The following is a 14,201-nucleotide window of genomic DNA, read 5'->3' as shown; positions in this document are numbered from 1 at the left end:
TTGAGCTGTCCCTGATCAGGTGAAGATGGCCAGGGAGTGGACAGTGTCAAAAATCAACACCCTGTCAATTGCATTTAAAATAATTAATGGTCAGTTGAACCGGTTTAAAGCTCAACTGACCTGAATATTACACTGCCCACTCAATAACACTGTAGATGTGGTCTGTGCATTTTTTTTATTTTGAAAGTTTTTGAAAGGGCAGCAAGAAAAGGTGATCTTCAGGTGCACTTTGCAAATCAGTGGCATCCACCAGGCAGATGTCCTCCCCCTTCCTTCCTCCCTACTTGAACTTTAAAATCATCCCCCCATTCCCCACATGCCCCAGAAGATGTCCCAACCCTTCCTGTCCAATGACCTTGAAATGAATGAGTCTGCGATCTATGGAAGCCATCCTGGAACAGTGTGCAGTTCCTGCAGTGCCCTGTTCTGAACTCTTGGTGCTACTGGGACTGTTGGAGATGCCAGTCAATCAGATTGGCTGACAGCTCCGAAAGGCAGGACTTTCACCCAGGGCTGGAAGTCTTACTCTGCACTTATTCAATCTGTCTACGGTGCATCATGGAAGGGCAGGCTCCTTGTCAGGCTGTCAGTTGCTTGGCAACTTTCTTTCTGAAGGGTGCTGGCATCACTTGAACAGTTCCTCTACCCATAAACCTCTGCAAATATGAGAAGAGTGGACCTGAATGAATAGCTCAGTTTGAAGACTAAACCAAGACATGTTCCAATGATTTAAAAAGCTGACCCAAAATTTTATTGATTTTCAAATTTTAGGTAAGAGGAAAGACAGCAATGAAAGATTGGAGGCCAGGCTGAGAATAAATGGATGACTGAGGTGAAAGAAAGAAAAGGATTGGCATAGATAGGGAGAGGAGAAAGTTTAGGTTTTTTTTGTTTTGAGATACTTCCGTGCATAGCATTTTTATTTTTTGTTTGATGGTCTGGCTTTAGTGCACAACAAAGGTCTAAATTTTTATGAATGGGGAATGTGACATTTTGTGTGAGGTCCAATTTTTTTCATCTGTTTGTTTTTTTGTGTGTGTGGTGTTTGAATTTTCTTCCTATCAGATCTGTTTCCTATAAATTCATGTCGCCATTTCATTGGGTTGAAATTATTTGGACATGATTTCCAAAGTGTTGGTCAACCCTCCAGAGGACGCATGACAAGTAACCTGTTGGATGATTAGGTTAAGTTATAAAATGTGCAAACTATTTCATGATGCTAAAATAAATGTTATTAACTTTGCAAAAATATTTGGCACAACATTCCATGTTAACATTGTAGTTACAAACACTGAGGATGCTAAATAAACTCAACTGATCTGAGGAGAGAGAAATAGTTAACGTTTTAGGTATGGTATGACTGACCTTCAGATGCTGCCAAACCTGCTGAATTTCTCCGGCATTTTCTGTGTTTGTTTCAAATTTCTGGCATCTGCAGTATTTTGTTTTGTAGATGGAGAGAGCAAGGTTTCCATGACGAACCTTGCTGGATGGGAACACTTCTGTCACATTTTATATTGTTGATCAAAAAGTACCTCCATAGTTCACAAGATGAAAGTTTTCTATTGGGTTTTTATATTGAAAGATACCAATAATTTAGGGTGCCAGATGTTTTATGGGAGCTGCATATAGATTTGTTGCTGAGATCTGTGACAAGGTTAGTCATTTATTTACAAAATTAAAGGTATAAGGATTGATGTTTACGATACTTAATCTCAACATCACAGTTTTTTCTCCGAAACATTTCAAGCTTAAACTTGAAGGGAAAGGAGGTGGATAATAAATAAAACTCAAGGGATTACCAAGCAACTCATTCCACTGCTGGGATTTAGAGCTAGGGAAGGTCCTGTTGATTTTGAGGATACTCTGATGCCTGTCTCTGTGTGTTTTAGCTGCATGTGGTGATTAGAAACCATCTGTTCTTTGGTCTGCTAACCCTCAGGCTTTCACACTCTGCTAGTGTCTAGAGATTGGGCTGGTCCAAGCTCCAGGGAGCCTGAGGTGTCATAATGATATTATCTGGTTTTATTTACCATTGAGGGAATGGGGAATAACATATTTTAAGGTTTTAAGTTAAGGATCAGACCTCAGGAGAATACTAGAATTTTATATCAGCTTAATTAAAGTTAGGGAAATATATTGAACAGTACTAGAACAAAATATGTCAAATATTATTAATTCTCATGAGCTTTGTGAACTCATCTTTTTCTGTTTGTACAGCAGAAAATATTAATCGACAAAAGTTGTTATAAAACAACAAAATAGCAAACCCGCATTTACAAATCAATGAAAAATATATTACAACTCAATATATTTTCGCATCTAAAATTTTAAATTACGAATTATTTTGTTTTTTTTAAATTATTCATTTGAGAAATGTACCATTACTACCAAATCAGCATTTGTTGGCCAGTCCTAATTACCCCTGAGAAAGTTGGTTGTGAGCCACCTTCTGGAACTACTGTAATCCATGTGAAGTATTTACAACCACAATGCACTGAAGGGATGCAGTACCAGAGGAGATTGAAACTTCCAGTTGCAGAAGTCTGCTTTGCTCCACATTTTAAAGGTACACATCACTGTAAGTATATAATCGATTGTGATTCCTGACTCTGCAAGAACATGTCCCCAAAAAAAGGTTGTCATCAAGCTTGTGTCATTGAGCAGTGTGCAACTCATGCACCCACAGTACGCACACATGAAAAACCAACACAACTGCAAATTAGCTGCACTGACACACATTGTTGGCTATCCATTTTCTCTGCAACTGAATCATACCAGGCCAGTGGTAAAACAAAGTAGATCTTCATCCTTTAAATTGGCAATCTTACTCAGTTCGACCACAGTATAGCTGGGCAGAGAAAATACATGATGCTGTTACGGACTACCCCAAATGAAAATTGCTCTTTTCCCCAGTATTAACATATCGCAACTGAAATCTGAACAAAACACAAGGGCAACCTTTGTTTGAAGTGACTCAACAGCTCACAATCAGCAATTTGTAGTCATGATCTCTATAACTCAGAGGCAGCAAATCTGTGTTTTCTTAGCAAAATATAATTTCATGCAAAGTCTAAAAGTGAACACAACAGCACTGCTACAACCTGACATTTTTATTGGGGAGGGAAGGGAAATCTCATTTTGGTTCAATTTTGAATGAACATCTAAAAAACTGGATTTGATTTAATCATTAGTTTGGTTTAAATGAGACTCAGATCCTGCTGTACTTCACAGAAAATACAGAATAATCTGATTTTGATTCAGGAAAATGGTCTTATCAGGAACGAACAAAAATTGAGCTGGTATTCTGCTCATTGGAAAACTGAAAATGAAATGTGTCTAATTACAGAAAATATGACAATTTATGCAATGCCGAGTGATCAAAGGAAACACTCAGTTTCTTCATTTGGGGCCTGTGGTTTGTAGTTGTCCAAAGCACATGCAGGGTTGACTTTGACATTAAAGAAACAAAAGGTAAATTATTCCTGGCTGTCTGTTTATTGCAGCCTGATGTCAAACTTGGCAGGATATCTGAGTCCTCTTTGAACTTAATATACAACAGGGATACCAGCCTTCTGGAATCGCAAACATAATGCATGACTTCCTGCATCCCAGATCGAGGTCGATGCTCTCTTATTTCATGGCTTCACACATTTAATGTTCGTGATGTATAGAGGACTGAAGTTTTACCATGGTTAAAAGAAGTGTGATATCAGTACAGTCCTGCTGTGATGTGAATGTAGAAATTCCATTATAAATTCTTTAGCACCTTTCCCCTTTCTCGTGTATTTCCACAATCAGGCTGTGTTGTTGTGAGTCCTGTGTCAGAGCTGACTGGAACTATTTCATGCCGTCCCCATGAATTGTTTGGTGGGGAGAGAGGGGCATTTAATCAAGCAGGAGGGTATTGGGATCTGTGACTCCTTGCTGCCTCCCCCTCAATATAGTCCAACGTGGCAAAGCTCATGGATGTCGTTGACTTCACCGCCAAATGAGTGAGTGAGTGTGAGAGAGAGAGAGAGAGAGAGACGTGTGTTTGATGGGGTAGCCCCTCATTCAAAACCATCCGATAGCTGATTAACATATGATCATCAGGAACATGGCCCACACTGCCCTTCCCCACCCCCAACCCCATCACATGGCCTCCACAACATGACAACTCCTCTCCTGCCATCCCTCACCCGTAAGCAGGGATCCAGTGAGGGGATTAGGCCTCAGCTGAATGGTGTACCAGCAGCAGGTACATTTTCCCCCTTCAACCAGGCTGCTGGCCCTCAGATTAGCTGCCTGTGTCTCCACACAAGACTTCTGCTCTCGGGGTTCTTGATCCCAGGGAAGGTCAGCCACTGTCTGAAGGCTGATTCCCTCTTTTACGGAGACTCCTCTGTATTAGAAAACGTGTGGAGATATTGCTGGCTCTACAAACTGAGACTGTGACACCTTTGGCCTCCTTTAAATACCAAATGGCTTTCTCTTTAAGTACAAGTGAGTAACGTAATCAGCATTCATCGAAACAAGTCACGGTATGTATTAATAACAATATGAATTTGTGAAATCTGACATACCTATGAGCTTTAGTTGGAATATTTTAAAACACCTTATTTTTATATTCTGAGCAGTTGTAGAAAGTGGACAGTATGGTGGCTCAGTGGTTAGCATGGCTGCTTTACAGCACCAGGGACTCGAGTTCGATTCCAGCCTTAGGTGACTGTTTGTGTGGAGGTTGCACATTCTCACTGTGTCAGCACTTTCCTCCAGGTGCTCCGGTTTCCTCCTGCAGTCCAAGGTTAGGTGGATTGGCCATGTTAAATTACCCGTAGTGTTCAGGGATGTCTAGGTTAGGTGCGTTGGCCATGGAAATGCAGGGTTACAGGGATAAGGTAAGGGGTTGGTCTGGGTGGGATGTTCTTCAGAGTGTTGGTGTGGAAGGGCTTATGCTCGAAACGTCGAATTCTCTATTCCTGAGATGCTGCCTAACCTGCTGTGCTTTGACCAGCAACACATTTGCAGCTGTGATCTCCAGCATCTGCAGACCTCATTTTTTACTCGTGGACTTGTAATGCCAAATGGCCTGTTCCATGCTGTGGGGATTTTATAGATTTTGTACACCCCTCTCAATAGAACCACTGATTTCACACACTATCTAGAAGACCTGATCAGGCATCCGATGTTATTCCGGGTCCTTGGAAACTGACCAGTAAAAAGCTCGTCCTGTCCCTTTTTCGAACTAAGTCTAAAAGCAGCTATGTTTATTGGAGGGAAGCTTGTGGTCAACAAGAATGGGAATCCTAATAGACCTTCTGACAATCAGGCAAGTGATTGGTTGTTAGTGGGTTCCTTCAGACAAAACAGAGCCAAGAGCAGGAAGATCTGGTCACCAAGAGCTTCCATCTTCTGATTAGCCGGCACATCCAGAACAGGGGCTGGATTCGGCTGCTGCAGGCCAAACACCACCCTTCCCTCTCAGAAACCCCGAGGAGAACTCACTGGAAAAGCAAGCATTGTGTGGAGGTGTTTCTGAGGTTAGGGGTCAAGGGAAGAGAACAGAAAGAGAATAAGGAGCAAGGGCAGAGGCTGATTCTCAGTGGTCACCCTCCTACTCTCCATTTAATTCCTCAATCAAACACAAATTAGTGCAAATCAAGGGATCACACTTTCCCTACACCCCACCAAAAGAAAATTATTAAAAGTGACAAGTGAAATATACTGATCTGACTCATCTTGCTTACCTGAAACTAAAGGAGCAACATGGTCTGTGCATTCATTTCCAAATGCAGACATGATCAAATTTATCAAAGAAGGTGCCGATTTAGATGGAGAGAGAGAAGTTACTGGTGATCTCTGCTAGAACCTGTGTCCTTAGTGTATATGCACAAAGATAGGTCAACTATATGATTTATCTCTCATTGTCATCAGATATCCAAATAGTCTTTGTGTATTCCAGAAGGTAACTGATAATATTGACACATCTCAAGAAAATCAAGATCTTTTGATCAAGAAATTAACTGCCCAATGGCTCTAGATCTGAATGTAGGAGGGATGATAAATAACAAGGAGGGAAGCCTTAGACTACAGGCTGATATAGAATGACTAGTCTGATGGATGAACAATGGCAAATGGAATGTTATCCTGAAAAATGTGAGGTGAAGCAGTTTAGGAGTACTAAGAAGGCAAGGGAGTGCACATGGAAAAGTAGGACTCTAGAAAGTGCCAAGGTTTAGAGAAGGCTTGGTGTGCATGTCCATAGATTCTTGAGAGTAGTAGGACAGGTAGAGAAGCTGGTTCAGAAGGCATGTGGGATTCTTGCCTTCATCAGTCAAAGCATTGATTACAAGAGCAAGGAGATTATGATAGAGCTGTATATCATGTTAGCTAGGTCACAGCTGGAGTAGTGTACAATGCTAGTTGCCACATCATAGTAAGAATGTGATTCCAGTAGAGAGGGTGCAGAAGGGCTGGAGTAATTCAGTTATGAACAGGGACTAAGTTGGAGTTGTTTTCTCATCAGAGAAAGCTGAAGAAGGATCCGGATGAGGTGTACAAATTCTTTGATTGAACATGCTTAACTTTTTAATTGATTTCTGTGGAAGGGTCACTCAACCAGAAATGTTAACACTGATTTCTCTCCACAGATGCTGCCAGACCTGCTGAGTTTTTTCAGCAATTTCCGTTTTCTTTCTGATTTACAGCATCTGCAGTTCTTTCAGTTTTTATTTAACTTTTTAATTGTTCTTTACAGGAAGAATGGTAGGTAATTAAACTTCATGACAAATTATTGATTTACATGTAATACCATCTATAATGTTACAACAGTAATCTTCAGGAGGAGCATGGTACCTCCATCAGAAACTTGTGAATCTCTGCATTTAAATATGCTTGTGAAAATACCTGACTTGGCTGTCAGTTTTGCCAAATAATGGTGAGCATTCCACATTTCAGTGTTATTGCTATCACAAATCCAGGCCAATACTTAAATTTATGGCTGCATCATAACCACTCAGTCAAAACTGTCGAAATTCCCAGTCTACTCACTTGTTACATGTTATTTGTCTTTCTGTTACATGTTATTACCATCGTTGTTACTTTGCTTTGTAGCATGAGACAGAGGGTACAATTAGAGCCCAGGATTATCAGCTGCAGTCTTAAACAGTTGACTGCAGGAAACAGGCTGGTTTCACATTACAAAGAAAACTCAGATAGCCCACCTCCCAGTGGTGCTTTCTGACTCAATGTTATAAGAGGAATGTTATTAGGTGAGATGGAGACATCAGAATGAAAGATGACCTATTTGAACACAAATAAAGCAAAAGACAGTAGTAAAAATATGGACTTCTATGTTAAGGACTTCTGTTTTAGATAATATATTGTTTATTCATGTTGCCCTTAAAGTTAAGCTTTAAAATGATGGTCTACACTGATCCTGATACATGAGTCTTAAAAATTTGAATATTGGATTTCCGTAATCCACTTCTGCATATCACCATATTATGTTAAATAACATATTGAAAAGAAAAATAAGAAAACAAACAGTACTTTATAATAGTTCAAAATATATGCAGCTTTTGCTTCAGTTTACCACTCAAGGTTAACTAAGTTCTTCAACATTTGGCTTCTGTTTGTATATGTGTAGAATTAGTGAGAGCTAATCCCCTGAATCCATCATTTTACATGTCACAAATGAAGTTTGATTTCAGATTAAATGTAGTTCAAAATGGAAATGATAAAAAATACTTCAATACTTATTGACCTGTTGATTTTCAATGTGAGTAACCAATTAGAAGTTTAAAAGTCACAGTGGAGAATTATGGTGTTATGCAGAAAATTTGTGACATCTATAGCAGAGAACATTGGAACTCAAATACATCATCCTGGATAATCTTATTGAAGGTTTATACCAGGTTTAAAAATCTCAGATTTATGGTCTTAGTTACATGAAGTGTAAAGGAAGTTGACCAACCCCATGGTGAATTCTTGATCTCAGCTGTGCCTTCAGAGGGATGTAATCAGCAGAATCCACATAATTCTTCATGAGGGGGAAAGGAACATGAAAGCACTTTCTTAGAGCTAGTCGTGGCCTGTAGTATTTGTAACATTGAGCACAAGGAAACACTGGAAAAATAATTTTTTTGAAATCAGAACAGTATCTCTTTTGCAACAAAGCAATAAGTATTATGAACATAATAACTTGTCTACTAGGTAAAGAAGAACTGCCTATACAGTAAATTGTTATTTGAATACTTGAATTCAATATTGAATATGATCAATTAACATTGAACTTGCATTAAACTGTTGCAATTTATTCTTTTCTCTGCCTTAGGTTTTCAGTACCTGACTAAGGAACTAATGAGCTTGGCAAAGGGGCGTGTGATTTTAGCTCTTGAAGGTGGGCACAATCTTACTGCCATCTGTGATGCATCAGAGGCCTGCTTTTATGCCCTGCTAGGAAATGAGGTACAATTTTCTCACATGTCAATGCTCCACAAGAAATTTTCAATCTTGTCGGTGTTTTTCTTTCCCTGTTGCTATTCCATTTTCAAAACAATTGTTCATGCATTAACGGAGGTGCATTTGTAAAGTGAAGAATTTCATAATTAGTCTAACTAATCTCTTTGATCAATTTCCCACTGTCTAATATATGGAAGAATTTCAATCCAAGATATCAGTATGTAACTTTACAATAGGTTTGACTTTTTTTAAAATCCTGGCTATTTAAATAGTTTCTAGTTGTAAAAGAAAACACCCAAGGACCTCTGTGCAGATATTCTACGCTTTCTCACAAGTACTTATTCATGTGCTGGGAATGTAAGTTCATAAACATTTGATACTTTTCTCTTCCAAAATATGTCCCTTTGTACATTGTTTTCTTTGGCCCCAATTTCTGAAATAAGCAACACACTAGTACATAGGCTTTGATTATCCTCAGAAAAATGGAAACTAATTGTGCGATTAGCAGTAATTTGAAGACTTTTTTTAAGTGGGTCAGATGTGTAGGTGTGGGCTAATTGCAACCGGAAAGCCTGTGGTAGTCTTTCCTTCCAAATAACTGTCAGCAACATACTTCGATAGAAATACTGTTATTCTCCAGAAAAGCAAGAGGCCATTATTTGATAGTTTTCCTGGGTTATATTCAATAAATAACACAATTATCTCAACCTTTAAAGAATTTATAATGCAGACATTTGTCTAATTTTATTGAGAATGATCGTTGCTGCCTGCCTAAATTCTGCAATTAATTCTCATTCATATCTTCAAGTGCAAACATCTTTGACCTACTGAACAAAAGGAAAACAAATCAATCACTTAGAGGCTACAATAGCATATGAAAGGGTTTAACCTGTGCATGGAATTATTAATAATGTATTCTTTGGAAGTTATTTTCAAGGAATGTTATGGTACCAATCTATTTAGCTGTTTATTTTTCCGATACAGGAGGTTATGTGCTCCCTCAATCAGTCCTCGTATTGCATTTTGAAGCCATAGCAATAATTTATACTTTTTGGAAAGCCCAAACCTCTCCTTAAGTTTGGTATCAGGCCAGCAGAAAACCTTCATGCAAAACTGTTTTCAAATTATTTTTTGAAACAAGTAATCAGATTGTCACACTTTGCTTATGCCATAGAAAACAAGGTACAAGCAACAGTGCAATATAGTCAATTTCAAAACAAAACAAGCAGTCTGTTTTTAAGTAAGGAATCCAGCAGCAAGCTAACATGTTAAAGATAACAATGACTTGAATTTTAGCTTGCAGAAAGCTCATTTTGAAATCCCATATTCATTGCAAACAGGAATTCCAACTTAGCTTTGGAAAAGTCAATGCAGAGAGAGTAAAGCTTCTAGCCAAATTCATTTGTTCCTTCTATATTCAATGTTGTGAAGCCAATCATGCCTGTTCTATTTACTATCTTTGGCGAAAGTATCCAAAGAAGAACTGCACTTTTAACATTCATGTCGTAAGCATTTATTATTTCCACTGCCAATTATTCTTTGCACACTTCTGCTCCTGAAGTCCTTATCTCCTCACTGGAATCTATCAGATGTCATTTTAATAGTTCAATGGAAAAAGGGAAAGCAAAAGGGTTTGCAAAGGTGCCCCACAAGTTCCTGGTGCCAAGGATCAAGTCATTGCTAATCCAACTCTGCTGCTACAGATGTAAACAGGGTCAAAGGGCATGGCATAATTCTCTGATCCATTTTGTCTAACTTACGCCCCAAATAAATATTACTAGTAAGTAATGATAAAAAGGACTGGAGGAAGATTGATCTGGGGCAGTTACCACATTGAAGAAGCTTTCTGTGTGCTGCTATTGAAGGTAGTATACTGTGCCTGTAAATCTATCCCTTTTTAAGTACTTTAAGAGGTTCAGTCAGGATGTTTGCTTTTATTTGAACTTAGCTCGAGTGGCAGAACTTTCCAATTGAAATCTTTATATTCTTATGCTACGGAGAAGGGAAAAATGAATTAATGGAAGAGGCTAGTTTTGAAGTTCTCAGTATCTGGCTTCATTTGAGCTTTCAGTTTCACGTAATTTTGTACCCACTCAGCAATGTTGAATGAACAAGAAGGTTTTACTTAGACAGAAGGCTACGCTTCCTCTCAAGACAACTTGAGAGATTTATCAACAGCCGGCTGAAGATCTGCAGCCCACTTTCTACCAAGAAAACCTCATTTCTATTAGTTCGAGTCACCTCTGCCTTGAATTTCTTTATGACTGGATCCTTCCAGATAACATCTGGTGACCTTTGCCACGTCAGCTAAGCAGCTGTTCACCACTGAATCAAGATTAGAATTGCTATACTTTGGAGGAGTGTACAACTCACATCCTTCCACTTGGAGCTGTTATGATCAGCTGAGAACAGATTGGTTACCCTCTTTTCCAATCTATGTTTCACTGCTGATTTCTCTTAAAGGATATGGCTAACAATTCAGTAAGTGATTAATTGTTTAAATACTGTGACTATAAAAGGCTCAGACAGCTTTTCTTGAGCTTTGAACTGAATTAAATTTTGATGGTATTAGGCAAGAACTGTTAAAAGTTGATAGGGGCTGGATGTTCACAGGTAAAGGGACAGTTGGAAAATGAGATAACAAGAGTCCAGAGACAGTATGTTCCTGTTAGGGTGAACGGCAAGGCTGGTAGTTGTAGGGATTGCTGGATGACTAGAAAAATTGAAGTTTTGATCAAAAAAAAAGAAGGAAGCATATGTCAGGTATAGACAACAGAGATCGAATGAATCCTTAGAAGAGTATAAAGGCAATATGAGTATACTTAAGAGGGAAATCTGGAGGGCAAAAAGGGGACATGAAATAGCTTTGGGAATAGGATTAAGAAAAATCCAAAGGGATTTTATAAATACATTAAGAACAACAGGGTAACTAGGGAGACAATAGGGCCCCTTAAAGATCAGCAAGGCCATGGGGGAGATACTAAAAAGTACTTTGCATCAATGTTTACTGTGGAAAAGGATATGGAAGATATAGAACATGAGGAAATAAATAGTAACATCTTGAAAAATGCCGATGTTACAGAAGAGGAGATGTTGGACGATTTAAGATGCATAAAGATGGATAAATCCCCAGGACCTGAGCAGATATACCCTAGAATTCCATGAAAAGCTAAGGAAGTGATTGCTGGGCCCCTTGCAGAGATATTTGTATCATTGATAACCACAAACGAGGTACCAGAAAACTGGAAGTCTATGATTCTAAGAAGAATGGACTGAGACTTGTATTCATTTTGGCTAAATCTGCATTTCATTGAGTTTTTTGGAGGGTTTTATGCTGCAAGGCATCATGAGTTTTCTCACCTTATCTTAATGAAACCATCTCATGAATTAGCTAGCAATCCACTGTGACATCTCTCATGCCTGATTGCTGCCCTATCTTACTACAGCCTGTTCCCAGAATGACTCATCACTCAGTGCATATTCACCAAAAAAGCAGCAACCCTTGTGCTTCGGACATTTTTAAAATTCTTCTGTGAACCCGCATGAGCTCTGAGATATTCTGAAGCCACCCTGCTTGATTACGTATGTGTGTTTAGAGAAAGGGAAAGTGGCATCATATTTGTCTGACAGGGAGCTGGAGGTTCTGGTGGATGGGGTGATGCTGCCATCAGGTTTCTCCTTCCTGCTGGTACACCAGATCAGTTTGCACAGGGCACAGAGAGATTGTATGAATAGTGGCATGCCTGTTTTCCTTGTTGTCATGCACTAAGAGTCCTGGACTTTTCAAGGGAAGACCACTTGTGGTGGGTTGGCTGTTTTCGGATTCCATTCCATTCTCCAAGGAGGTGAAGTGCACTCTGCTGGTGCCTATGGATCGTGCCCTGAGATATTGTTGGCAAGAATCCAATACAGAGATCATTCAGATGAACTGTCAAGTTGAATCTGCTAGCCCCATTGGTTTCCTTTTCAGGTTTTTGTGATGCTCAGCTTATTTGACAAGTTTGGTAAGGTGGGTGTCTGAAGATTAACAATGCAACTTGTAACGTTAACAAAGCAATTAATGATAAGTAATGGAAATCTCTCCACACCACTTATGGAAAGTATAAAAGATGTAGCGGGTTGATCTTGACGTTCAGTTGGCTTTTACTGCATTTGTTACCTGATTTGGGCAGTCATCTCGCCATAGGTTGTGTCTTTCAGATCCTCGTGAGACTCCACTGCATTTTTCTTGAAGACACCTTTAACAATATGAGAATTTCTTCTGATATTAGGCAGAGGCTCATAAAGTTTTAATTATTATGTACCCTGTCATTGAGAGTTTGATCAAAACTACGATGGATCTGTTCAATATAGCTTTGTTCAGAGGGAGTTGTTCCTTCACTTTGATTATGCAGTCTGCATTCTGTTTAGACCATCAGATGATTAGAACATAACATATAGGGGCAAATTAGGCTATTTAGCCCATCAAGTCTGCTTCACCATTCAATCATGGCTGTTACGTTTCTCAACCCCATTCTCCTGCCTTTTCCCTGTAACCCTTCATCCTCCGTCCAATGAAGAATCTATCTATCTCCATCTTAAATACACTTAATAACTTGGCCTCCGCAGCCTTTTGCAGCAATGGGTTTGACAGATTAATCACCATTTGTCTAAAGAAATTCCGGCTCAACTCAGTCCTAAAGGCTGACCCTTTGCGCTGAGGCTCTGCCCTCAGGTTGTAGTCATTTGTGCTAGTGGAAACGACTTCTTCATATCCACTATTTCCAGACCTCTAAGTATCCTCTAAGTTTCAGTCAGATCACACCTCATCCTTCTAATCTTCATAGAATGTTGACCCAGAGTTTTCAGCCACGCCTCGTATGATAAGCCTTTCATCCCTGGGCTCATTCTTGCAAATCTCCTCTGGACGCCCTCTAATGCTACCACATTCTTCCTTAGATATGGAGAACAAAACTACTCACAATATCCTAAATGAAGTCTGCCCAGAGATAGTCTCAGCAGTGCATTTCTGCTCTTGCTTTCTAGCCCTCTTGAAATGAATGTTAACATTTCATTTGCCTTTCTAACCACCAACTAAGCATACATGTTAATCTTAAGAGAAACCTGAACTAGGACTCCCAAGTCACTTTGTGTTTCAGATTTTGAAGCTTTTCCCCACTTAGACAATAATCTATGCCTCCATTCTTCCTCCTGAAATGTATAACCTCATACTTAGCCACATTGTATTCCTTCTGCCCACTCACTTCGCATATCCAAGTCCTTCTGCAGTATCCCTACAGTCCCTCCACCTATCTTTGTATTAGCTGCATACTTAGCAACAATGCTATCAGTTCCTTTGTCCAGGTCCATGATGTATAATCTTCTTGTGATCCCAGCACAGACCCTGTGAAACTCCACTAGTTACTGGTAGTCACCCTGAAAAAAGACTTTTTATCCCTACTCTCTGCCTTCTACCAGTCAACCAATCCTTTATCCATGCCAGTATCTTGCCCCTGACACCATCGGTTCTTAGTTAGCAGCCTCCTGTGTGGCACCTTGTGTATGGAATGCTGATGGTTTATTGTTCACCAGCTCCCTGGTTCTGACACTGGACTTACGTAGTGAGGTGTGGCAAAAGACATAGGAGGCAGATGCTTCAGACGCAAGGAAGCTCCGATTTTATTAAAATAAGCAAAATTGAAAATATGTGCAATAACTGAAAAAGAAAATGATATTTAAAAATACAATGTTACAGATCAAGCAAAGTGAGACTTATC

General features: G+C 39.4%; 1 protein-coding gene across 15 annotated transcripts in view; it reads left to right on the top strand.

Annotated features, from left to right (window-relative positions):
* The window catches only part of LOC132815678 (histone deacetylase 9-like), a 766,519-nt gene that overhangs the window by 718,026 nt on the left and 34,292 nt on the right, over positions 1–14,201 (top strand). For all 15 annotated transcript variants that reach the window (XM_060824722.1, XM_060824725.1, XM_060824717.1 and 12 more), the window contains one exon: positions 8,318–8,451. In XM_060824722.1, coding sequence (XP_060680705.1) covers positions 8,318–8,451 — 134 coding nt within the window. The remainder of the gene's footprint in view (positions 1–8,317; positions 8,452–14,201) is intronic.

This window comes from Hemiscyllium ocellatum, chromosome 5, assembly GCF_020745735.1.
Source record: "Hemiscyllium ocellatum isolate sHemOce1 chromosome 5, sHemOce1.pat.X.cur, whole genome shotgun sequence".
Taxonomy (NCBI): Eukaryota; Metazoa; Chordata; class Chondrichthyes; order Orectolobiformes; family Hemiscylliidae; genus Hemiscyllium; species Hemiscyllium ocellatum.
The sequence above is the reverse complement of the archived record's forward strand: the minus strand, read 5'-3'. Positions and strand labels throughout refer to the sequence as shown.